The sequence below is a fragment of the Bos taurus genome, chromosome 15 (genome assembly GCF_002263795.3).
Source record: "Bos taurus isolate L1 Dominette 01449 registration number 42190680 breed Hereford chromosome 15, ARS-UCD2.0, whole genome shotgun sequence".
In the NCBI taxonomy this organism is placed as follows: domain Eukaryota; kingdom Metazoa; phylum Chordata; class Mammalia; order Artiodactyla; family Bovidae; genus Bos; species Bos taurus.
In genome coordinates this window covers 47,823,528-47,848,972 of record NC_037342.1, presented here as the reverse complement: position 1 = coordinate 47,848,972, position 25,445 = coordinate 47,823,528, and the positions used below count along the sequence as shown (strand labels likewise).

General features: G+C 39.6%; 1 protein-coding gene across 1 annotated transcript; it reads left to right on the top strand.

Moving 5' to 3' along the window:
- The first annotated feature begins 354 nt into the window (after positions 1-354).
- Positions 355-18,904, top strand: TRIM5 (tripartite motif containing 5). Its single transcript, NM_001205305.2, is given in 9 exon segments — positions 355-667; positions 9,978-10,312; positions 10,314-10,462; positions 11,033-11,128; positions 12,082-12,312; positions 15,713-15,735; positions 16,953-17,053; positions 17,334-17,360; positions 17,576-18,904. Coding segments are annotated over 8 exon segments (1,536 nt in total). The 5' UTR covers positions 355-667; positions 9,978-10,038; the 3' UTR covers positions 18,211-18,904.
- The last annotated feature ends 6,541 nt before the right edge of the window (positions 18,905-25,445 follow it).

The window sequence follows — 25,445 nt, the reverse complement described above, 5'->3', positions numbered from 1 at the left end:
CCTCTAACATGACCTAATAGGACAGACTGGCCAGATTGCCTACTTCAGCTGGTGGACTGTAAAGAGCAAGCCAATGCTGCTGCCTGAAGGGAGTCCTCAGTGGGGGTCTTCACAGGGGTAAAGGGGGTACTTTACTCCTGCATCTGACAGCTCTTTAGTAAGGAAACAAGACAAGGTGGGTGTGTGAAATTGCATTGCTTAGGAAGCCTAAGTTTTCCAAAGGACTGATTATTTTGAAGAGACTTGAGAATAGCTTCTCAGAGAAGAGCTGAGATAGGAATAAAAAGCACTCACTGACTCACCGAGCGCAGGCACAAAAGCCTCCTTAGTTTCCAGAGGCCCCTTGTGGATGTCTCTTACTGGCATATAGTTTCTCTTCTGCTTTCCTGCCCAAACTCCACCCACTAGAATTTTACTTTGTTTCCTTCAGGCACTGGCCTATAGTTTCTCTCCTCCTTTCTTGCCCAAACTGCACCCACTAGAATTTTACTTTCAGTTTCCTTCAGGCCCCTGGTGAGGCACGCGAATACTGAACACATATGTCCAAGACATGTGTTTACTCTTCTCCAAGGAATAACAACTTCTTCATTCATATCTGAGGATACCTAAGCGGTTTGTGGAGGGCAGAATTTGAAAGATACACAAGAAAAAAACGGAATCTGCTTAGGTGAGTTTTATTTGTTGTCTGCAAGCTGTTCTCAATGGGGGAAAGGCCCAGCTTGCAGGCTTCCTGGTTAGACAGCTGACTGAAGATCAGTCTGGAGAAGGGGAATTCTTAGGAGAAAGGTGATTGGAAGAAAAGAAAGGCTTTGTTTGTTCCCTGGAGGGACTGTTTATTTCTGTAGGCTGAATCTACCCACAGAGCCTTTGTATTTTGTAAGTAGGAATTGAACATGCTGAGAACAGCCAGAATCTTTGGTCTTTCAGAGTTAGAAAGCCCCTTTCCTCAATAACAGGTCAAAGGCCGAAGGGTCTTTCTTCCCATCCTGATATTTTCTTTTCTATCAGTGTAGAAATACAGTATTTCTGCATGGCTGTATAGATCATTTTTCATGATCTAGGCTTGCCTGTGCTTAGGAGTCGGATGCTGTGACCTCTGGCGGGCTCTGCAGCCTCCCATGAATTCTCTTGTCCAGACACAGGGAAATGCTGCACTTCCTTACATTCCCTAACCTGTTCATGCTTCTCCTTCAGCGGGATGTGCCACCCAGAAGCAGCTCAGCTGAAAGATTGGGGCAAGTAGAGCATGTGGGAAAAACTTCCAGAAGTACCATCTGGAAGCATCTAATTTCTAGTAACAGTGACATCTAACTTTAAGTTTTAAAGACTTGTTACTTGATTGTTACTAAGGATAGCAAAAGATGTTAGAGAAGTATTCTTATACCACATCATGAGGCCTATGAGGGAAGTTAAGTTAGAGTTTATCTACCTTCCTCTTTCCTATAGAAGGTACAGCTGTACCCACTGTACTCAAGGCACAAAAACGAAAGTCAAATCTCTTTTCTCACCATAACTTCTTCTCTGTTGACCAAATCTTATTTGGACATTATCACTTCTGCTACAAATTCCTTGTCACCCTCTCAGCCACAGTCAGGTGTTAGAAACATCTTCTGAATTCACACAGTGAACCTCTGTCATGGTAATTCCTACATGATTTTCAAATAGATTTGTTACTTTACTGCTTCAGGTTTTATTTTGCAAGTGTTGTAAGTAGTTTATACTATGTAATAGTAGAAAACTGTCTAGCACATAAAACAAAGCACAATTTCACTTTCCAATTTGATTTACAAAAATGATGGTTTCCCATGTAACATCAGGAATTTGTGGCTCTATCATATTTAGAGAAACAGCTTTACTGCAGTCACAGAAGAAGAAATTTCTGCTTATAAATTTCCTGTTTGGATTTTTACATAATTATTGCAGTTTTATGTCCTTTTTTGTGGATTTGTAGTTGGTACCTCTGAGATATTGTGAGTTTGTATTCTCATGAGCTCAAGTGTCAGATGACCAACCTGTAAGGTGGAATCACCTGAAGTTTTTCTCAGGCAGATGTGACTCATGTTCCCACATCTGTCTTCCTGCTTGTCAGGGAGACATTGGGTCACTGTTTAGGTAGTGGTGGGGTATCATTCTTCATATGTAAGAAGTAGTATCTTCTGTGTCTATTGTGGCGATCACTGTTTTGATATTAGCTCTTATCTCTGCTGAGAAAATAAATTCTGCCACCCCATGTGGCAGAATTTGAATGGCAGAACATGAATGCATGTTCTGATCCTCCCTTCTCGATAGGTTCTCGATGCAGCTGAGCATCATTTGGATCTTGAATGCATTGAGATATAACTGGAGGCCTCTCACCAGATTTGGATCACAGTTTTAGTCATAGATTTGAATAATGTTGACCTTTGATCTTATTCAGCAGAGAGTGATCTGGGGTACTTGAACTTTGCAGTCAGTGGCAAAGTGCATATTTTCAGTCTCTGTAACATTAGCTGGATTATATTTCTGGTTCACTTTCAGCCTCATCTTTTTTTAATGTATGTATTTATATAATCATTAGAGGCTAATTACTTTACAATTTTGTGGTGGATTTTGCCATACATCGATATAAATCAGCCACGGGTGCACATGCGTACCCCGCCATTTTGAACCCCCCTCCCACCTGCCTCCCACCCCATCCAGAGGGCTGTCTGTCTTACACATAGAGTCGTTACTGTCTTTCTAAATTCCATATATATGTGTTAATATACTGTATCAGTGTTTCTGTCTTTCTGACTTACTTCACTCTGTATATTAGGCTCCAGTTTCCTCCACCTCATTAGAACTGACTCAAATGCATTCTTTTTAATAGCTGAGTGATATTCCATTGTGTATATGTACCACAACTTCCTTATCCATTCGTCTGCCAGTGGAATTCTAGGTTGCCTCCGTGTCCTAGCTATTGTAAACAATGCTACAATGAACATTGGGGTACATGTGTTTCTTTCAATTCTGATTTCCGCAGTGTGTATGCCCAGCAGTGGGATTGCTGGGTCATATGGCAGTTCTATTTCCAGTTTTTTAAGGAATCTCCACACTGTTCTCCATAGTGGGTATACTAGTTTGCATTCCCATCAACCATGTAAGAGGGTTCCCTTTTCTCCACACCTCTCCAGCATTTATGGTTTGTAGACTTTGATTCAGCCTCATCTTTATCAGGATCCTTCATGTAGGATGAACATGGCACAGCTGGAGAGTTTCAGTAAGTCTCAGTTTAACTCTGTGAAGCCTTTGTAGCTTTCATTCCCTTGTTCAGGGCGAACAAAGACTTATTAGCTGTCTCACACTGGAGATCTTTCTTTTGTCATCAAACTATGGCAACCATTAAGACAGAAATATCATTTGAGAGCTTCCCTTTCTTCTTTGTTGCTTCATTGTCCCCTTTGCCTGGAACCTCTGATAGACCCTCTGAGTTTAGACTATGGCCACAGGGCCATAGTGAGTTCAGGTTGAGGAATGAGCATCACTGGGCTACCACTCAGCGATACCGCCACCGACTGACCACAAGCGGTGGTTTCCAATCTGAATCACCAATCCTACCCATACAACCTCATATGATATAAATTGCCAGGTTGGCTAAGCTTAGCTGGGAGTTACAGGACAGGAGACATAGCATTGGGCACAGCTGCTTTAGTTGAGCTCTCAGAGATGTTCCTTACAGGAGGGACATTATCCCTGTCATCTCAGCTTTGTAAGGAACCATGCTAGATGGATGTGTGTGAATCCACCACAGGTGAGATAAGCCTAGTTCTGTAAAGATCTGAACTCTTTGTAAATGACCATGAGCACAACATCTAGGGACCTAAAACAGACATATTTGACAGAAGACTCACAATTCCCTTGTGAAAAATGAGATGTATGTTCATCAATCATCATTTAAATTCCATGCAAAGTCTTTCTAGCCCAAATGCACTTCATACATCAGGCTAGTCTTGCTGTCAGCTATGTGGTCATGAAAGGCTGCTGACTTTCCACTTTGTTGTAATTCAGTAGGTTTCCCAGAAACACAAATCATATGCAACGAAAACAGCAACAACAACAACAACAAAAACCTTAGGAAAAAAAAAAAGGCAATATGATCTTTATAGGAGGAAAATGTTCAGGACTGATATTAACCCTTTTTCCCACATATCTAATTCAACTCCCAGTTCTGTCCTTTACCTCCTCTCATCTCTCACTCTCACCTGCTGCCCAGAATTTCCTTCATCATCTTGTCCCTCAGGCTATCACCATCTCTCCCCTGAGCAGCTGTGCCTGCATCCTGCCTGATCTTCCCAGTTCCACACTGGTTCCATTCAACATCTCACAACCCAAGGCACAGCTTGTCATGCCCTTACTCTTCTCTGATGGGAAAACATTGATCGCTTCTCCTGACTCTCAAAAATGGGTCCCCAAATGTTACATCATTTGGGAAGTGTCATATTTAATGTCACGGCAGCCTCTTGTAACACAAGACTAGCAGTCTTCTGTATACAGCCACACTGGCGTTTTAAAACTCATACAAGATGATACGTCTTCCACAAACAGATCATTTCCTTCACCTAATACACACTTTTTCTCTTTCTCGTTTAATGTCTCCTTCATCTTCTTCAGTTTTCAGTTCAATCCTTATGTTTTTAAGTTGGAAGTTTTGGATAATTCCATATTTCGCCCCAGTCTTTGATTTCTGAACAACACATATGTCTCCCTAGTAATGTTTTCTCTGTCTCTTTATATATATACAAGTGTTAGCTGCTCAGTTGTGTCTGACTCTTTGCATCCCCATGGACTGTAACCTGCCTAGCTTCTCTGTCCACGGAATTCTTCAGGCAAGGATACTGGTGTGGGTTGCCATTCTCTTCTCCAGGGGATCTTCCTGGCCCAGGGATCGAAACTGGGTCTACTGCACTGATCATAGATTCTTAACCATCTGACACACTAGGGAAGCCTGGTATATGTATATATATATAACTGAATTTTAATTTGCTATTACTTTCTAAGTGAATAGTAAGCCCATTCATTTTATTTAAACCCTATGTTTCCACTTTCTATGTATGGATATTAGTCCAATTGACAATACACAATTTTTTGGCAACAGTAATTAGTTGAATGATCTTGCCTAATATTTTGAGAATATTTTTCTCCAAAGCAACATTAATTTCATCTGTGTTTCTGTTTTCTTATGTATCTGACTCATGGGATCCTATGAATCTATTTGCACCATCTCACTCCTCGCCATCCTCATACTTTCATGTTATTAATCTCCTATCAATGTCCTTGGTTGACATATTTCTAGACCAAAATGAAATCAATATTTACATACTTGAGACTACCCAGGACCTCTTAGCTGGTCTAGGTCTCCTTACTTCTACACCCTCATTGCCTTGTATTAATTGGGTCCATGAAGTGACCTCTGTTTGTCTTTGACTAACTCAGTGGGTTAGGAGGCCTCTCAAAGAAGACCCTGAATTCCCATTCTGTGTATTGATATATGATTTTTGTAGGTCACTATCTTTATTTTCACATCTGATAAAGGATTTTTTTTTTTTTACTATCTACACAAACCTATTGTCATATATTATGGCGTGATAATAAGGGAAATCATTGCAAATATTCAACAAATGATGGTAAGAGTTACAGTATAATAAGTCATCATAAAAGAACATGTAAAGAGAGAGTGTACTGAAGTATGAGAGAGTCATACTCCAGTCAGAATGGCCATCATTTAAAAGGCTACCAATAATAAATTCTGGAGAGGGTGTAAAGGAAGAGGGATCCTTCTAGACTCTTGGTGGGAGTGTAAATTTTTGCAGCCACTATGGAAAAAATTACGGAGGTTTTTTAGAGTTACTGTATAATCCTATAATCCCACTCCTAGATATATATCCGGATTAAATTCTAATTCAAAAAGATGCATGCACCACCCCAGTACTCATTGCAGCAGTATTTACAGTAGCCAAGACATGGAAGCAGCCTAAATGTCCATCAACAGATAAATAAAGAATACATACAACGGAATAGTAATCATAAAAAAGGATGAAATAATGTCATTTGCAGCAACATGGATGGACCTAGAGATTATTATATCCAGTGAAGTAAGACAGAAAGAGAAATATTGTGATATCACCTATATTTGGAATCTAAAAAAAAATGATACAAATGAATTTATTTACAAAACAGAAATAGACTCATAGACATAGAAAACAAACTTATGGTTACCAAAGGGGATGGGTAAGGGAAACAAATTAGGAGTTTTGAATTAACATATACAACCTACTATACTTAAAATGGGTAAACAAGGGTTTCCTATATAGCACAGGTAACTATACTCAATGTCTTATAATAAACTTTAATGAGAAAAGAATATGAGAAAGAATATATATACATGTATCTCTGTGTGTGTGTGTGTGTGTGTGTGTGTATATATATATATATACACAAGTAGATTTAAGGACCTAGATCTGATAGAGTGCCTGATGAACTATGGACTGAGGTTCGTGACATTGTATAGGAGACAGGGATCAAGACCATCCCCATGGAAAAGAAAAGCAAAAAAAGCAAAATGGCTGTCTGGGGAGGCCTTACAAATAGCTGTGAAAAGAAGAGAAGTGAAAAGCAAAGGAGAAAAGGAAAGATATAAACATCTGAATGCAGAGTTCCAAAGAATAGCAAGAAGAGATAAAAAAGCCTTCTTCAGTGATCAATGCAAAGAAATAGAGGAAAACAACAGAAAAGGAAAGATTAGAGATCTCTTCAAGAAAATCAGAGACACCAAAGAAACATTTCATGCAAAGATGGGCTCGATAAAGGACAGAAATGGTATGGACCTAACAGAAGCAGAAGATATTAAGAAGAGATGGCAAGAATACACCGAAGAACTGTACAAAAAAGATCTTCATGACCCAGATAGTCACGATGGTGTGATGACTGACCTAAAGACAGACATCCTGGAATGTGAAGTCAAGTGGGCCTTAGAAAGCATCACTAAGAGCAAAGCTAGTGGAGGTGATGGAATTCCAGTTGAGCTATTCCAAATCCTGAAAGATGATGCTGTGAAAGTGCTGCACTCAATATGCCAGCAAATTTGGAAAACTCAGCAGTGGCCACAGGACTGGGAAAGGTCAGTTTTCATTCCAATCCCAAAGAAAGGCAATGCCAAAGAATGCTCAAACTACCACACAATTGCAGTCACTTCACACGCTAGTAAAGTAATGCTCAAAATTCTCCAAGCCAGGCTTCAGCAATATGTGAACTGTGCACTTCCAGATGTTCAAGCTGGTTTTAGAAAAGGCAGAGGAACCAGAAATCAAATTGCCAACATGCGCTGGATCATGGAAAAAGCAAGAGAGTTCCAGAAAAGCATCTATTTCTGCTTTATTGACTATGCCAAAGCCTTTGACTGTGTGGAACACAATAAACTGTGGAAAATTCTGAAAGAGATGGGAATACCAGACCACCTGATCTGCCTCTTGAGAAATTTGTATGCAGGTCAGGAAGCAACAGTTAGAACTGGACATGGAACAACAGACTGGTTCCAAATAGGAAAAGGAGTTCGTCAAGGCTGTATATTGTCAGCTTGCTTATTTAACTTATATGCAGAGTACATCATGAGAAATGCTGGACTGGAAGAAACACAAGCTGGAATCAAGATTGCCGGGAGAAATATCAATAACCTCAGATATGCAGATGACACCACACTTATGGCAGAAAGTGAAGAGGAACTCAAAAGCCTCTTGATGAAGGTGAAAGTGGAGAGTGAAAAAGTTGGCTTAAAGCTCAACATTCAGAAAACGAAGATCATGGCGTCCGGTACCATCACTTCATGGGAAATAGATGGGGAAACAGTGGAAACAGTGTCAGACTTTATTTTTCTGGGCTCCAAAATCACTGCAGATGGTGACTGCAGCCATGAAATTAAAAGACGCTTACTCCTTGGAAGGAAAGTTATGACCGACCTAGATAGCATATTCAAAAGCAGAGACATTCCTTTGCCAACAAAGGTTCGTCTAGTCAAGGCTATGGTTTTTCCTGTGGTCATGTATGGATGTGAGAGTTGGACTGTGAAGAAGGCTGAGCGCTGAAGAGTTGATGCTTTTGAACTGTGGTGTTGGAGAAGACTCTTGAGCGTCCCTTGGACTGCAAGGAAATCCAACCAGTCCATTCTGCAGGAGATCAACCCTGGGATTTCTTTGGAAGAAATGATGCTAAAGCTGAAACTCCAGTACTTTGGGCCCCTCATGCGAAGAGTTGACTCATTGGAAAAGACTCTGATGCTGGGCGGGATTAGGGGCAAGAGGAGAAGGGGACAACAGAGGATGAGATGGCTGGATGGCATCACTGACTCGATGGACGTGAGTCTGAGTGAACTCTGGGAGTTGGTGATGGACAGGGAGGCCTGGCGTGCTGCGATTCATGGGGTCGCAAAGAGTCGGACACGACTGAGCGACTGATCTGATCTGATCTGATATGTATGTATACACACACATACACATATACATATGCATGCCCGCCCAGTCTCAGTTGTGTCCAAATCTTTCAGATTCCATGGACTATCCTGTCAAGCTCCTCTGACCATGGGATTCTCTAGGCAAGAATGCTGGAGTGGGCTGTCACTTCCTACCCCAGAAATGTTCCTGACCCAGCGATCAAACCCATATCTCCTGCTTTGGCAGGCAGATTCTTTACCACTGTGCCACCTGGAAAGCCCTACACACAGACACACACACACGTGCACGTGTGTGCATGCTTAGTCATTTCAGTTGTGTCCGACTCTTTGACACCCTATGGATTATAGCCCTCAAACTTTCTCTGTCCGTGGGATTCTCCAGACAAGAATAATGGCATGGGTTGCCATGCCCTCCTCCAGAGGATGTTCCCAACCCAGGGAATGAACCCAGAACCCTATATATATATATATATAGGCTTCCCCTGTAGTTCAGGTGGTAAAGAATCTACCTGAAATGCAGAAGACCCTGGTTCAATTCCTGGGTTGGGAAGATTTCCTGGAGGAGGTCATGGCAACCCATTCCAGTATTCTTGCTTGGAGAATCTCCATGGAGAGAGGAGCCTAGGAGGCTACAGTCCATGTGGTCGTAGAGTCGGACACAACTGAGGAACTAAGCACAGCACGGCACAGAATATATATATATATATATATATATATACACACACACACCAACACACATATTGGAGAAGGCGATGGCACCCCACTCCAGTACTCTTGACTGGCAAATCCCATGGATGGAGGAGCCTGGTAGGCTGAAGTCCATGGGGTTGCGAAGAGTCAGACATGACTGAGCAACTTCACTTTTCACTTTCATGCATTGGAGAAGGAAATGGCAATCCACTCCAGTGTTCTTGCCTGAAGAATCCCAAGGACGGGGGAGCCTGGTGGGCTGTTGTCTATAGGGTCACACAGAGTTGGACACGACTGAAGCAACTTAGCATATATATATATATATAATCACTTTATTGTACACTTAATACTAACACAACATTCTAAGTCAACTATACTTCAATCAAAAAAAAAAAAGAGTGAGTAATACTGATACACCATGAGGAGAGAAGAGCAGGTATAAAAGCCCAAATACTTAAGTAGTTTAGGGTTTTTTACATTGAGGATGTGCTTTTAGCATGGAGGAGGAAAGCAGGGTAGATGGTGGGTCACGCACAGATCTTAGTAAGAAAAGCTCACTAGTTTTTGTTTTGGTAAAGAAAAATAACAATCGACACATAAATAAGGATAGATGAAATTTGTCATATGACGTGAACTGGAAATAAAATGTTTAGAATTATTATAAAAAATAATTTTACCAGGTCAAGAAGCTCTTTTTTTATGTCTCCACCTTTTATGTTTTACCCTTCAATATTTTGTTCTTGGGTCATCCTTGATTTCTAGATAACTAGTGTCATTTTACTTCTACTTTTCTTACTCTTCACTTTTAACCTTTCCAATCATTCAGGGATCTGTGAGCGAGAGAACTGGCAGAAGTCAAGACAATAAGGAGCAGGTGAGCAGCTGCCATGGCTTCAGGAATCCTGATGAACATACAGGAAGAGGTGACCTGCCCCATTTGCCTGGAGCTTCTGACAGAACCCCTGAGCCTTGACTGTGGCCACACCTTCTGTCAAGCCTGTATCACTGGAAACAACAAGGAATCCATAATTGGCCAAGAGGGGAAGAGAAGCTGCCCTGTGTGCAGAGTTAGTTTTGAGCCTGGGAACCTGCGGCCTAACAGGCATGTGGCCAATATAGTGCAGAGGCTCCGAGAGGTTAAGGTGAGCCCAGAGGTGGAGCCAAGAGAGAAATCTCTGTGCTCACCATGGAGAGAAACTCCAGCTCTTCTGTGAGCAGGATGGGAAGGTCATTTGTTGGCTTTGTGAGCGATCTCAGGAGCACCGAGGTCACAACACATTCCTCATGGAGGAGATTGCGCCAGAGTACCAGGTAAGAGACCAGAATGGAGAAAAAAACAGAGCAGGAAATGGTACTTGAGGGAAATCTCTACTTTGCATTGGACTTTAATTACCTGGCTACCAGGGACTTGAGGCCTGTATCTCTTTTCTTCGTATACCTACCTTCTGACATGTAAAGAAAATTTCTGTGCATTCCACCCAAGTATAAGCAAACAAATGGGCTCTTAGGCAGAAGTAGACATTCATGTACCTTGTGCTATTGCATGCACATCGGGGGCCATGAGAAACTCTCATTACCCTTTTGAACATGATAGGTAACTAGGACACTGGGTGGGTTGAGCTGTAAGTTTTTCTTTCTTACAGAATCGAGTTTCTTCCAGAACAAAGAGAACCAGTCTTCTCTTGGTGAGGGAGCAGTGACTCCTATATCTTGAGTCTCAAAGAACACATTCAACATCAAGGTCTTCTTCCAAGTCACAGATTCTAGTCACTTTCACATTTTTTGTAAAGTCTCTTCTCTTTGAAAATCAGCCTTATTTATCCACTATAGTGTTGCTGAGAAAGCCCATATCTTGACACTGGTGTGATTCTTTTCTCACAGAAAAAGCTCCAATCATGTCTGCAGAGGCTGAAGGGGAAAAAACAGGAAGCTGAGGAGTTGGAAATTAAAGTCAGAGAAGAGATGTCTACTTGGAAGGTATGAGGAGACACTTCCCGAGAAAGTTAGACAGGTATCTATGCAGGACCTTGGGTTGGTCACAAGGAGCTGCCTTTTTCTTTGTACCATGACAGTTAAGTCATTTGGCTCATCCTTTTCTTCAGCCGTCCCATAATCAGTGTGGTATTAAAAAGTGACCATATCACAAATAAACATAAATACTGGAGGGGGAGTTTTATAGAGAGGGCCTCTCTGATGAGGATGGCTAGGGAATTTTTATTCCATTCTTATCAAGTTTACTAGTCTTCTCAGGGAGATATCTGACAATGGCTCATGGTTCTGTCCTCAGTGTTCAACTTTTTGGGAGAGGGTGGTGGGAGGAGGTCAGGAGTATTGGAGGGAGGCATGAGCATCCTGGACAGATGTGTGAAGGCTGCCCACACCCAGAGATCCCTTTTGGCTCTGAGTTGTCCTCAACAGTGCGGACTTGGGACCATTATTTTGAAATATGGTGTAGAGAAAAAATATATATACAAAGTCAGCTACCCCCAGTATTGCTTTCCTCTTTCTATTTCACTCTCTTGTGGGCCTCCATGATAATTCAATTGGTGAAGAATCCACCTGCAATGCAGGAGACTCCAGTTCAATTCCTGGGTTGGGAAGGTCCCCTGGAGAAGGGATAGGCTACCCACTCCAGTATTCTTGGGTTTCCCTTATACTCAGCTGGTAAAGAATCCACCTGCAATGTGGGAGACCTGGGTTCAATCCCTAGGTTGGGAAGATTCCTGGAGAAAGGAAAGGCTACCCACTCGAGTATTCTGGCATAGAGAATTCCATGGACTGTGTAGCCCATGATGTTGTGAAGAGTCAGACATGACTGAGAGACTTTCGCTCCTTGTGGGAACTTCCCAAGCAGAAGAGTTATTTGTCTGGCTCCCAGTCCCAGGCCAATGGTCCCAGTACTTCTCTCTGTCTTTTTCCTATTCCTGAAGATTCAAATAGAAAATGAGATACAAAATGTCCAGGGAAAGTTTACACAACTAAGACAAATCCTGGACAGTGAGGAGATGAAGGAACTGAGAAAGCTGAAGGATGAGTTGGGAGTTATTCTCAAAGAGCTGGCAGAATCTGAGAATGATCTGGTCCAAGAGAAGCTGTTGGTGAGCAATCTCATCTCAGATGTGGAGCGCCATTTGCAGGGATCAACAATGGAGCTGCTGCAGGTAAGACTTGGAAAGGAACCCCAGCATCTGAGGCATGAGAGAAATATGTTCCTGTGATCCTTCTGATGCCCTCGCGGAGGTTGCTTTGACCCTGCAATATACCTTCTCTGCATCTATTTCAGAGGTTGTAAGAATAACTGAATTATTCAATGTAAGAATAACAAGGGAAAGTTCTATTTTTATTGTTATCAAGCTCATTGCAAACATTTCACCGTCTAGAGATTATTTATTGTGTTCAGTGATTTTCCATAAGCCCCTGTTTTCTGTGGGCCAATGCTAAACATTTATCAAGTACCTTTTCATGATTCAGATTATCACAGACAAATTCACTTCAGATTCCAAGAAGTTTTTTTTCCTCAATGTGTTGAGATTGTCTACCTTTTTTCTGTTTTTGAAGACAGTTTATGAAGAACTGTTATTTATCTTTAAATACTCCATATAATTTACCAGCATCGCCATTTCACTCTGGGTTTTTCTTATTGGAAAAGTTTAAAATATACATTTTTTTTTGCTTTCTTTTTTACTTGTACTAAGATTATTTAGATTTTTGCAATCTGTTAGTCCTTTATTGTATATTTTTGTAGGAATTTGTCTATCCTAAGTTGTCTGGTTTCTAAACATAAAGTTAGTTATAACAATTGCTTATTGTCCTTTAATTTCTATAGTACTCAGAGCGAAGTCCCTTTTTGTATTCCAGATTTTGCTCTTTCATTTTTTTCCCTACTCCTTTTAGTTATTTTTGTCAATTATATTAATTTTTTTTCAAAAGCATTGTTTCATTGATTTTGTTTATTTTGTAAATTTTCTTATGCATTTATTTCTGCTCTCACATTTATTGGTTTCTTTGTGTGTTTGTACTCTTTTGTGTGTGCATGTGTGCATGTGTAATGTGTGCACTGTTTTTTAATAACCTTTCTTAGTAGATCACTGATTTGAGAGCATCTTAATAATATAAGCACCAGTGTCTTAGTTTTTTTCCATTCATTTTGATTTAGTGTTTGTTTTTATTCAGATAAACTTATTTTCCAATTTCCTATGCAATTTCTTATTGTTAAAAAGTAGATATTTGAAGGTGTGTTGTTAATTACTAATCCTTGGTGATTTGTGAATTTTACTTCTGCTGTAGATTTCAAATTTAATTCAATTGTAATCAGAGAATATATATTTTATTCCTTTAAACTTTTAAATTCACTGATGATTCTTTATGGCCTCAGATATTGTATGTCCAGAAAAATTTACATATGAAAAGATTGTATATTCTCCATTCATTGGGTGAAATGGTCTATAGTTGTAAGCTCAAGTTGGTAGATTGTATTGTCCATGTCTTCTATAATTGGGTGGTTTCCATACAAACTATTCTCTCATTATTGAGAGTGAGTTGAAATCTGCAACTGCTATTGTTAAATCCTGCATTTTTCCTTTTAATTTTGCTAGGTGAATTTTAAAGCTCTATTGTTAGGTGTATGCACATGTATAATTGGTTTATCTTTTGATATACTAAACCTCTTATCATTATAAAATTATCCTCTCATTCGTTCATAATTTTTATTGTTTTAGAGTCAGTTTTTTTCTAATAGTAATATAAAAATTTGAAATCATTAGAGCTTGCATTATCTATAGTTTTCCTCTTTTTACTTTTGCCTGTTTGTATCTTTAGGCAAAAGTAGAAAGAGGAAAACTATAGATGATACAAGCTCTTAATGATTTCAATTTGTATCTTTAAGTCTAAAATACATCTCTTATAAATGAAAATCAGTAATTCTTCCTTGTTATCCCATCCAACAATCTCTAACTGTTTAATTTGGGTATTAAGGTGATAGCTTTAATACAAATACTGATATAGCTGTATTTAAACTTCACTATTTGCTTTCTATTTGGCTACTGTAGTTTTCTTTCTTCTCTTTCTTCTTAACTAGCTGCTTTTGTGTTAAACAAATATTCCTGTCGTAAAATTTTAAGCTTTCCTATTATCTAACTGTATTAAAAAAAATTTTCCCCCCCTGTGGTTGCTCTAGTGATTACAGTGATCTACTTCACACTAAAACTAACTTATTATCAGCAAATACAGAACCTTCCTGTAACATTGCTTTATTTCTTTCCAGCAACAACACAATGATGATTTTACTATGGACACCTGATTCTATGTAAACTAATCACTGCAGGCTTCTGAACTTTTGCTTACACTGGAGGGAAAGTTCTCTTCTGGGGTTTATATCAGGAGATTCATCTTCTCTTTAAACTGAGAATAAAGTCAGTAGAGGTGGAATGAATAGAATTGGCAAAAGACACAAGCCAGCTTCTGATGACAAGGTTTGGGCTTAAGAATTAGACTTTGACTAAATTTGCAATTGACCCCCCATTATCATTTATTTTCTCTCTACTTATTCTAATTTTACTTAATTTTTGTGATACACACAAAGAGCTTTAACACAGAGAATTTTTATCAAAGACCACTGGTTGCTCTTGTTTTTGTTGACATGGAAGAAATAAAGCTTCATGAAAAACAGATCAGATAAAATGGTGCATACCTATTCTAACCAATAAACTAATAATTTATGTGATGATTAAGAAGATTACATGGCTAAAACCTGTTAAGCCATGGACTAAGCAGACTCAGTATAGACTACAGTACAGATAAATGCTCTAGTTTTTGGACAGTGACTGAATGCATATTGGTAACATGCTAAAAATGGGGTACAAGAGAGGAGACAATCTGGTTGATGAATAGTAAGTTACATATTAGACATCGTAAGTTACTGATTCCTGTGGCTTATGTTTAACCGAATATATTAACAAGCATTTAAGAGACAAAGCTGAGTAAAACTAAGGCATTAGAAATCAACTGTACTTGTGTGTATGCTGGATTTAAGAGAGTATGAGATCACTTATAGTGTATAAAATGAGATGAGAGAGACCAAAGAATCACCTACAGTAATACATTTGTTTGCTTGTACTCTCAACAAGTGCAGTATAAATAGCTTGAGGAATATTAGGATTATGAATTTTCTTTGATTCTCCAAAGCGTGGTTTAATGCTTGGCAAATAATAATACATGACTGTGCACTATTGTTGAATAAATGGAAGAACTGTGAATTATTCACATCATCTCATGGGACACCAAACTTACAAGCTTTTGGTTTTTCCCTTAAATATGTCTCATCTCCAGACACTAGAAGTCTCCTTCATGCTTCTATAAGGGTCAAAGCCTTTTACCTTTGGGAAATCTGACAACGTCGCGTGTGTCTTCTGGAATGACTGGCTTCACTCTTGTCTCTACTTTTTGGCTCTCACATTGAGACCATTTTTATTCCCACAATCGATGGCTGATGGGGATGTGAATAAGCTTGGGAAGTGGGGAGACTTATTACTGTTTGACGCATGTTTTCTCTTTTCTCACTAGGATGTGAATGTTATCATAAAAAGGTATGTGTGGGAAACCAGAGGTAGTCCATTTATGCTGTGAAAATAAAATAAACCCCTTACAGTTATCTGATAGCCAATTAGGATAAAACAACGCTCAAGGCAGAAAAATGGAGGATAGTCTTATTTTAAATTTCTATTCATACATCAGGGCTAGATTGTTTTATAAACATTGATAATGGACTGGATTCTATATTAAAGAATATTGGTTGTGGGAAGTTGCAGAGTTTGGGTCAGTACCAGTATTAAGAATAAGGCATTACAGTATCAGATCCCCACGACTTCATAAAATTAATTCACACTGTGTGTCAATGTGCAACTCAGGTTCCCATATTTAGTAGGTGCTTGACTTGTCATGTGAAGGTTGAGTCTTCTTTTCCCGCCAAACACTTAGAATTAGAGACAACTCCTTTATATTTTAATTTCTGCTCCCAGAAGAGATAAAAGTCCTTGTATGTTTTTCGGCTTAGGTTTCCAAAACAGATTTGAATCTCAAGGGATATTTTGGCCCTGGACCAAACTATTGACCAATCTTGGTCACATCCTTTAGAAACCAGAACAGAAAGGTTAACATCATTGTGTCTGCATTTGCACACCTACATGGCAGCATCAAGATCTTTGCAAACACATGAAAGTCAGACTACTTTATTATTCATAATGTCTTCTTTTCCAAGGGTTTGTAATTATTCCTAGTGATTATGAAATCTCAGGGTATTCCGAGAGCCTCTCTATTGGACAGCACTCTTTGAAGATCTTGGGACTCTAGAGAGTGTTCTCATACCTGCTATGTCTCAAATACCCAGGAGCCAGATTCTGCAACCTCACTTTCTGACTCCTTCCTGGAAATACGTATCTGTGCAGGAAATGTTCCACAAATTATTTTTTTTAGACACGAAAGTTTTGTTTTGTTAAATCCATTGCTTCATATAATTTTATATGATCCCTAGGAGGTGGAATTTGGTGGGTTAATGATTTCATTATAGAAGGAAGAAACTCCCCTTCTGACATTTTAAGACCATCCAGGTCACACAGAGGGTACCTGGGAAGGTAGACATGAACACGTTCTTTCTTGCTCCAAGATCAGGCATCCACTCTCTTCTTTCCCAAGGTCTCCAGGAAAGACAATTCAAGCCCATAAACAGGGTGAACATATAGCAAGCCAGTGGTTTAGAGGGAAAAAAATCAATCACATTTGTGAGCATCAAATTTGTCTTCCCTAGGAGTAAAACCTTGGCTCTGAAGAAGCCAAAATCTTTCCCCAAGGAACAGAGGAGAGTGTTTCGAGCTCCTGATCTGAGAGAGATACTGCGTGTGTTTAATGGTGAGGAATGCTACCCAAGTGGGTGTAGGAGGGCCTCTTTGACGGAGGGAAAATGGGTAGGGGGCTCCAATTTCTATGTGTGGATGGAGACAGCAAAGCCCAGACACTATGTGCTAATGATGTGGTCATATTTATGGGGGGTGACCGGGGGCTTGGTTCATCCTGTCTTTCCCCAGTTCACTACCTCACCATGGCCGTTCCCCTCATCTGGAAGAAAATAGATTTCAGGGCTGACTCTATTGCTTATATTTAATATTGTGGATTTTTTTTCTCATTTCAGAGCTGACAGATGTGCAACGCTACTGGGGTAAGGAGACATCACAGTATAATCAAGCCACCCTATTCTCATCATCTTTTAGAATTTTTCATTTTCTAATAGGTCTCATGTTTTAAGACCCATGTTTTCCCTCCCAACACATGCAAACATATTACTTTTCCAGTCAAGTCATTCTAAAGATCCCTTTCAAAATGTCACAAGAAAACTACATCATTACCCTAACCCAAGCCTATATTTTTCAACAGTTCAGGTGACCCTGAATTCTCCCAAGAGTGAAAATGTTGTCATTTCTCCGGATCAGAGACAAGTGAGATATGCATCCAGTGACCAATGCTCTAATGCGTATTTGAATGATAATTGTGAAGATTTTGGTGTCCTGGGCTCCCCAGTTATCACATCAGGGAGACATTACTGGGAGGTAGACGTGTCAAAGAAACGTGCCTGGATCTTGGGGGTATGTGATGAAAATATCATAATAGAACCATCAATATTTGGAAATTTTGGAAATGAAGATTATTCATTTACTTTTTCAGTATATCAACCTAAAAATAGAAATTGTAGAAATTGTCAAAATGTTTATTCAAGATATCAACCTAAAAATGGCTATTGGGTCATAGGGTTAAAACATGATTCTGTATATAAAGCCTTTGAGTCTTCCTTCTCAGGTCCTGAGATTTTAACCCTCTCCCTGAGTGTTTCTCCCCATCGTATTGGGATTTTCCTAGACTATGAGGCTCGCACTGTCTTATTTCTCAATGTCACCAACCATGGGTTTCCCATTTATAAATTCTCTTCATGTTCCTTTCCTCAGAACATAGTTCCATATTTCAATCCTATGAACTGTGATGCCCCCATGACTCTGTGCTCACCAAGCTGTTGAGTCTTCTTACATTCACACTCACTCCTCTATAATGCCTCTTACTGTAAGTACATCTGACACACTTGTGCTTATCTGCAACATTCTTACCCTTTTTCCTTGCTGCCTCTCTTTTTTTTCCATTTGAACATCCTTCATTCATTAGAAGGGTGAACAATTTCCCTTGTGTCATATTTTCCCCAATATCATGTATGTGTTAGAAAATCTTAATTATTTTTCCGTACTCCATGGTAAAATGATGGATGCCCCATAAAGAAAGAGCAGTATTGATGTAACACCTTTGCCAAATTTTACAATCTCATTTACTCTGCCACTGACTGAGATAGTGAAAGAAAGCTTTTCAAAAACATTTGTATATTAGACATAGTATAGGAGTCCTTCACTAAAGAGTGAGTGCTGAGCTGTGTTTGAGTTTATCCATGATGCCAATATTCATTAAGAAATTGAGGAAAAAATATCATAAATCATATGTACTAAGAATGAAAGTTTTGTGTTCAGAGTGTCTAAGTTCAAGCCCTGTCTCTACATTTTAGAAGTGTAAACTTAAATAGCATATTTAAGCAATATGTTTATTTTCTTAAAATAATCTTGTTATAAAATTGTACCATACACAAGATCATTGTGAAAAAATAAATGCAACTCAGTGTAAAGCATATAACTGTCTCAATAATAAATATTTTATCTTTTAATTACTAAACAAAGAACCTATATCAGTGTCTCATTAAACAGATTTGTTCCTTCAGGAATACTATGGTTCTTTTCACTGAAGTCTCATTTTTCAGATCCTCAATTCCTTTGTGCTGCGTCAAGACTACTCTAGCTCTTCCTGCCATAGAAGAGTGTGTGTGTGTGGGTGATCACAGAATTTTATTATAATTCTTATGTTTCTACATAGTAGCTCTTATCAAGTAAACTAAACTCTATGGAGTTCAGTTTCTCATTTAAAAAATCACCTGATTAATATTGTGAAAATTAAACACTACAACATTTGCAATAACTTCTGTAATTTCAAGCCCATAAGGGGAAGCCCAGTATAAATGTCTATTCCTTTTTGTTTCCTTCTCACTGTGATTGAAATAAATCATTTTCAGAATGCATGTTACTTTACTTTCCACATTATTTCTTTGTTTTTAGAAACAGAATAAATTGAAGAATTGCAATTTTTTCTCAGTCTTACCTAATTGCTAAATAAATGTTTTTGGATAGCCACATTGTCTCACATTTTAAACATTTTCTGTAGTAATACTATTTCATTGAAGTTGAATTTTACTTTGTGGCCTGTTTGAAAGTGCAAGTCACTCGGTTACGTGCAACTCTTTGGGACCCCATGGACTATAGCCTGCCAGGCTCCTCTGACCATGGAATACTTCAGGCAAGAATACTGGAGTGGGTAGCCATTCCCTTCTCCAGGGGATCTTCTTGACTCATGGATCGAACCCAGGTCTCCTGCATTGTAGGCTGATTCTTTTCTGTCTGAGCCACCAGAGAAACCCATGGTCTGTTTGTCCAGCTTTAAAAAATTCACAGTGATTACATTCCAAGTGATACATTAATACTCTAAAGTATAGTCATGGGATCTCTTAACAGTGGTGTAGATAAATGTTTTCTGAGCCCTGGTCAGACTTTTGCATTGAGATGAAAGTTCACAAGAAGGAAGAGAAAAGTCTGCTATCTTCCTTTAGTGAGATTAGAGAAGGAATTATTTCTGAAATGAATATTCTTTCAGGGACTGATGGAATCCCCATGTCTTTTGGAGTTTTTTCCCCAGTCTTCCTCCAACCAAATCATAGTTCATGTTTTTCTTTCTCAAGAAATAATATGGATTATCTGTTTAAGCTATCGCTGCTTTTATTCCTGTTTGTTCTCAGGAATTCTCAACTTTCTCATTTTTGGAAGACCTTTGATGAGAGAAGGGTTATCAAGGAGGACTTTTCCAGTGTTTCTCTTTGTGTGTGTGTGTGTGTGTGTGTGTGTGTGTGTTTGTATGCACATTCAATATCTTAGTACAGATTCTTGAAAACAGAAAAAAATTGGGCTTTAAAATTTTCCCTTTGACCTCTGCCTTTCTGTCTGCCCACTGGTACTATGACTAAAATTCTGACTTACTAGGAAAATTTTGTACTTTTGAATTATTGACAAATGACTGTCCAGGGACATTGATGCCTTTTCTTTTACTGGAATGCCCCGTTCTCCAGTTCAGGATCAAGTGCCTAGTTTTGAGAAAATGAAAATCTGAATGTCTACATACAAAAGAAAAGATCGGTTCACCGTGTGACACTCACTTTCTCACAGAGGTTCCTGACCCCAGAAATGAAGCCACCTTCTGCTGAAAAGAATAGAAATCGATAAGTTTCTCCCAGTTACAGATTCTCTTCTCAGTAAAAGACTAAAAAATGTGTCTTGGAATTTCATCCATGACTGATGCTGAGAAAACTAGACAGTTATATGTAAGAGGATAGAGTTGAACATTTCCTCAGACCGCATACAAAAGTAAATTAAAAATGGATTAAAGCCCTAAATGTAAGCCCTGAAACCATAAAACTCCTAAAAGAGAATGTAGGTAAGACAGTTTTTCATAACAAATCATTGCAATATGTTTTTGAATCTGTCTCTTAAGGCAAAAGAAATAGAAGCAAAAACAAAAAAAGAATGAGACCTAATTAAAAGCTTCTGCACAACAAGCAAAACAATTGGCCAAATGAAAGGACAACATATGGAAAGGGAGAAAATATTTGCAAATGATATGACCACTAGGGGTTAATATCAAAATTTATGAATAGCTCATAGAACTCAACATCAAGAAAACCAAGACCCCAGTAACAAATCAATAGAAGCCTGGAATAGACATTCTTCTAAATAAGACATAGATTTCTAACAGGTACATGAAAAATTGCTTAACATTGCTAATCATCAGGTTTGATTTTCATCAAACCTACAAAGAAATATCACCTAACATCTGTCAAAATGACTGTCATCAAAAACAGCACAAATACAAAGAGAAAATAAATAGCAAAATACCAAATGTTGGTGAGGAGGAAGGAAAAACAGGGAACACTGGTACAGTATTGATGAAATTTTTAATTGGTGTAGGCCTTATAGAAACCTTACAGAGGTTCTACTTAATATTTACACACTCCAACAGAATCAAAGTTTAAAAAAAAAATAAAGTGGATCAGGGATATCTGCTCTCATCCCTACTTGTTCCCCAGAATTCCCAGTTTCTTTAACTTTGGACGTCCTTTGATATGACAAGAGATTCTCAGGAGGATTTTTTCCCGTTTCTGTGTCTGTATGTGTATGCACACACTCATATCTTAGCTCTCATTCCTTCAACAAATTGGATGATGTCCAACCAACTTGGGGAAAGCAAACTACTGAGTCTTCAGCTGCAAATCTAATCTCGTCTGTAAACAACACACTCACAGACACACCCAGAAAGAGTGTCTAATCTGGGCACCCAGTGACTAGTCTTGCTGACATGTGTGCTCAGTTGTGTCTGACTCTTTGCCACCCCTTCGATGGTAGCCTGCCAGGCTTCTCTATCCATGAAATTTTCCAGGCAAGAGTACTGGAGTGGGTTGCCATTTCCTACTCCAGAGGATCTTCCCAATACAGGGATTGAACCCATGTCTCCTGGGTCTCCTGAATAGGCAGACAGATTCTTTACCACTGAGCTACCTGGGAAGCCCTTTGTTGACACATAAAATTAACCATCTCACTAATTTTCCTACTTTATCATTATTATGTTAAGGTCATAAGGATTATATGTTAAATAATATTAGATGACATTGCCCAATAAATGACACTCCTACAGTTTCATTTTTCTCAGCCTATTTAGGAAAAGTGTCAATTTGGTCATATGACATCCATCTCCTGAAAGTCGGCATCAGTGAACAACTGCTCTGTGATTGCCCCTCTGACCAACCATCTGAGTGATTTCAGATTTGTTGAGCCATTTCCTCTAACATGACCTAACAGGATAGACCGGCCAGATTCACTTACTTTAGCTTATGGACATGGGCCGGGGAAGAGCACAGCAGTGTTGCTGCCTCAGGGAAATCCTCAGTGTGGGTCTTCACTGGGGTAAAGGGGGGTACTTTACTCTTTCCTCCAGACAGCTTATTAGTAAGGAAACAAGACAAGTTGGGTGTCTGTGAAATTAACTTGCTCAGTAAGTTAGTTTTCCAAAGGATAGAAGAGACAGGAGAACAGTTTCCAGGAGGAGAGCTGAGATAGAAAAAAACTATCACTGACCCACCAGGCTCAGGCACAAAAGCCTTGTCATTGCACATAGAACCTAAACGGAGAGCTTCTATTGGTCTGCAGTTTATCTTGTCCTTTCCTGCCCTTACTCCACACCCTTGAATTTAACTTTCATTTCCCCTCACCTTCTACTAGGAATCTTCTAGGGGCGGTCAGGCCTTTGATGTGGTGACTGAATCCTGAAAACATCTGCCCAGGTCCTGCCTTCACTCTTCTCCAAGGAATCACAACTTCTCCACTGGTGTCTGAGGATAGCTGAGTGGTTTGTAGAGGACAGAGTTTGAGAGACAGAGTAGAAAAAATTAAATCTTCTTGGGTGAGTTTTATTTGTTGTGTGGAAACTGTTCTAAAGGTGGGGAAAGCCCAACTTGCAGACTTCCTGCTGAGAATGCTGACTGAAGATATGTCTGGGGAGGGGAACTATTACAAGCAGCGGGGTTGGAATAAAGCAAATGATTTTATTGTTTCTTCCTTGGAAGGGATGTTTATTTCTCAAGGCTGAATCTACCCACAGCTCCTTTCCATTCTGTGAGTTTGAATTGCACCTTGCTGAAGACAGTCATTTATCTGCATGACTGTGTAGGTAAATTCTCATTCCCTAGGCTTGCCTGGGCTGGCCTGGATGCTAGGGCACAGCCTCTCATGAATTCTCTTGTCCAGACACAGGGAACTGCTGCACTTCCTTACATCCCTAACCTGTTCATCCTTCTCCTTGAGCTGGATCAGCCACCTAGAACCAGCTCAGCTGAGAGTTCAGAGGCAAGGGAGCACATGGGAAGAATTTCTAGAAGTGACATCTGGAAGCATCTGACTTCTAATAACAGTGATATCTTTTATTTTTAAAATCTTACTTGATTGGTATTAATGATATAAAAGGATGTCAGAGAAGTATTACATTAACAACATTGTGAGACCCACATGGAAAGTAATTTAGAGGAGTCTCTCCATTTCCCCCCTTTCTTCTTTCCTAAAGAAGATTCATCTGCACCCACCTTTCTCAGGCACATGATGACACGAGTCAAATCTTTTTCCTCGACCCCATTTCCCTTCTTCTGACCAAGTCTTATTTCGTCAAGGTTGACTTTGGAGACAGTCACCTCTGCTATCTATTCTTGTCACCCTCTCAGGCACAGTCAGTGTTAGACACTTGTCTTCTGAACTCATACAGGCCTCCATCAGGCCAATTTCTACAAGGGTTTAGAATTGTTTTGTTACTTTAGTTTTTCAGGTTTTACATTGCTAGTATTTTAAGGTATTTATATTAAATAATAGTAGATGACTTCCTGGGAAATATTACAAAGCCCAATTTCACATTCCAGTTCTATTTGGGGAAAGTGAAGTGTTCTCATATAACATTCACACCTTGTGGCTATATTATGTTTAGAGAAACAGTTAAACTGCAGTCACAAAAGAAGAAAGTCATCTCTATGATCTTACTATTTTCCTTTTTGAGTAAATATTGTCTTTTTATGTCCTTTAGGCTTTGGCATAGTCAATAAAGCAGAAGTAGATGTTTTTCTGGAATTCTCTTGCTTTTTTCATGATCCAGCAGATGTTGGCAATTTGATCTCTGGTTCCTGTGCCTTTTCTAAAACCAGCTTGAACATCTGAAATTCACGGTTCACATATTGCTGAAGCCTGGCTTGGAGAATTTTGAGCATTACTTTACTAGTGTGTGAGATGAGTGCAATTGTGCGGTAGTTTGAACATTCTTTGACATTGCCTTTCTTTGGGATTGGAATGAAAACTTACCTTTTCCAGTCGTGTGGCCATGGCTGAGTTTTCCAAATTTGCTGGCATACTTCTGCTTTATTGACTATGCCAAAGCCTTTGACTGTGTGGATCACAATAAACTGTGGAACATTCTGAAAAACATGGGCATACCAGACCACTGGACCTGCCACTTGAGAAACCTGTATCTGGTCAGGAAGCAACAGTTAGAACTATACATGGAACAACAGACTGGTTCCAAATAGGAAAAGGAGTACGTCAAGGCTGTATACTGTCACCCTGCTTATTTAACTTAGATACGGAGTTAATCATGAGAAACGCTGGAATGGAAGAAGCACAAGCTGGAACTAAGATTGCCGGGAGAAATATCAATAACTTCAGATATGCAGATGACACCACCCTTTGGCAGAAAGTGAAGAGGATCTAAAAAACCCCTTGATGAAAGTGAAAGTGGAGAGTGAAAAAGTTGGCTTAAAGCTCAACATTCAGAAAACGAAGATCATGGCATCTGGTCCCATCATTTCATGGGAAAGAGATCGTGAAACAGTGGGAACAGTGTCAGACTTTTTTGGGGGGGGCTCCAAAATCACTGCAGATGGTGATTGCAGCCATGAAATTAAAAGATGCTTACTCCTTGGAAGGAAAGTTATGACCAACCTAGATAGCATATTGAAAAGCAGAGACATTACTTTGCCAACAAAGGTCCGTCTAGTCAAGGCTATGGTTTTTCCTGTGGTCATGTATGGATGTGAGAGTCCGACTGTGAAGAAAGCTGAGCGCTGAAGAATTGATGCTTTTGAACTGTGTTGCTGGAGAAGACTCTTGAGAGTCCCTTGGACTGCAAAAAGACCCAACCAGTCCATTCTAAAGGAGATCAGCCCTGGGTATTCTTTGGAAGGACTGATGCTAAAGCTGAAACTCCAATATTTGGCCACCTGATGCGAAAAGTTGACTCACTGGAAAAGACTCTGATGCTGGGAGGGATTGGGGGCAGGAGGAGAAGGGGACGACAGAGGTTGAGATGGTTGGATGGCATCACTGACTGATGCATGTGAGTTTGAGTGAACTCGGGGAGTTGGTGATGGACAGGGAGGCCTGATGCTGTTGCTGCTAAGTCGCTTCTGTCGTGTCTGACTCTGTGCGACCCCATAGACGGCAGCCCACCAGGCTCCCCCGTCCCTGGGATTCTCCAGGCAAGAACACTGGAGTGGGTTGCCATTTCCTTCTCCAAGGCCTGGCATGCT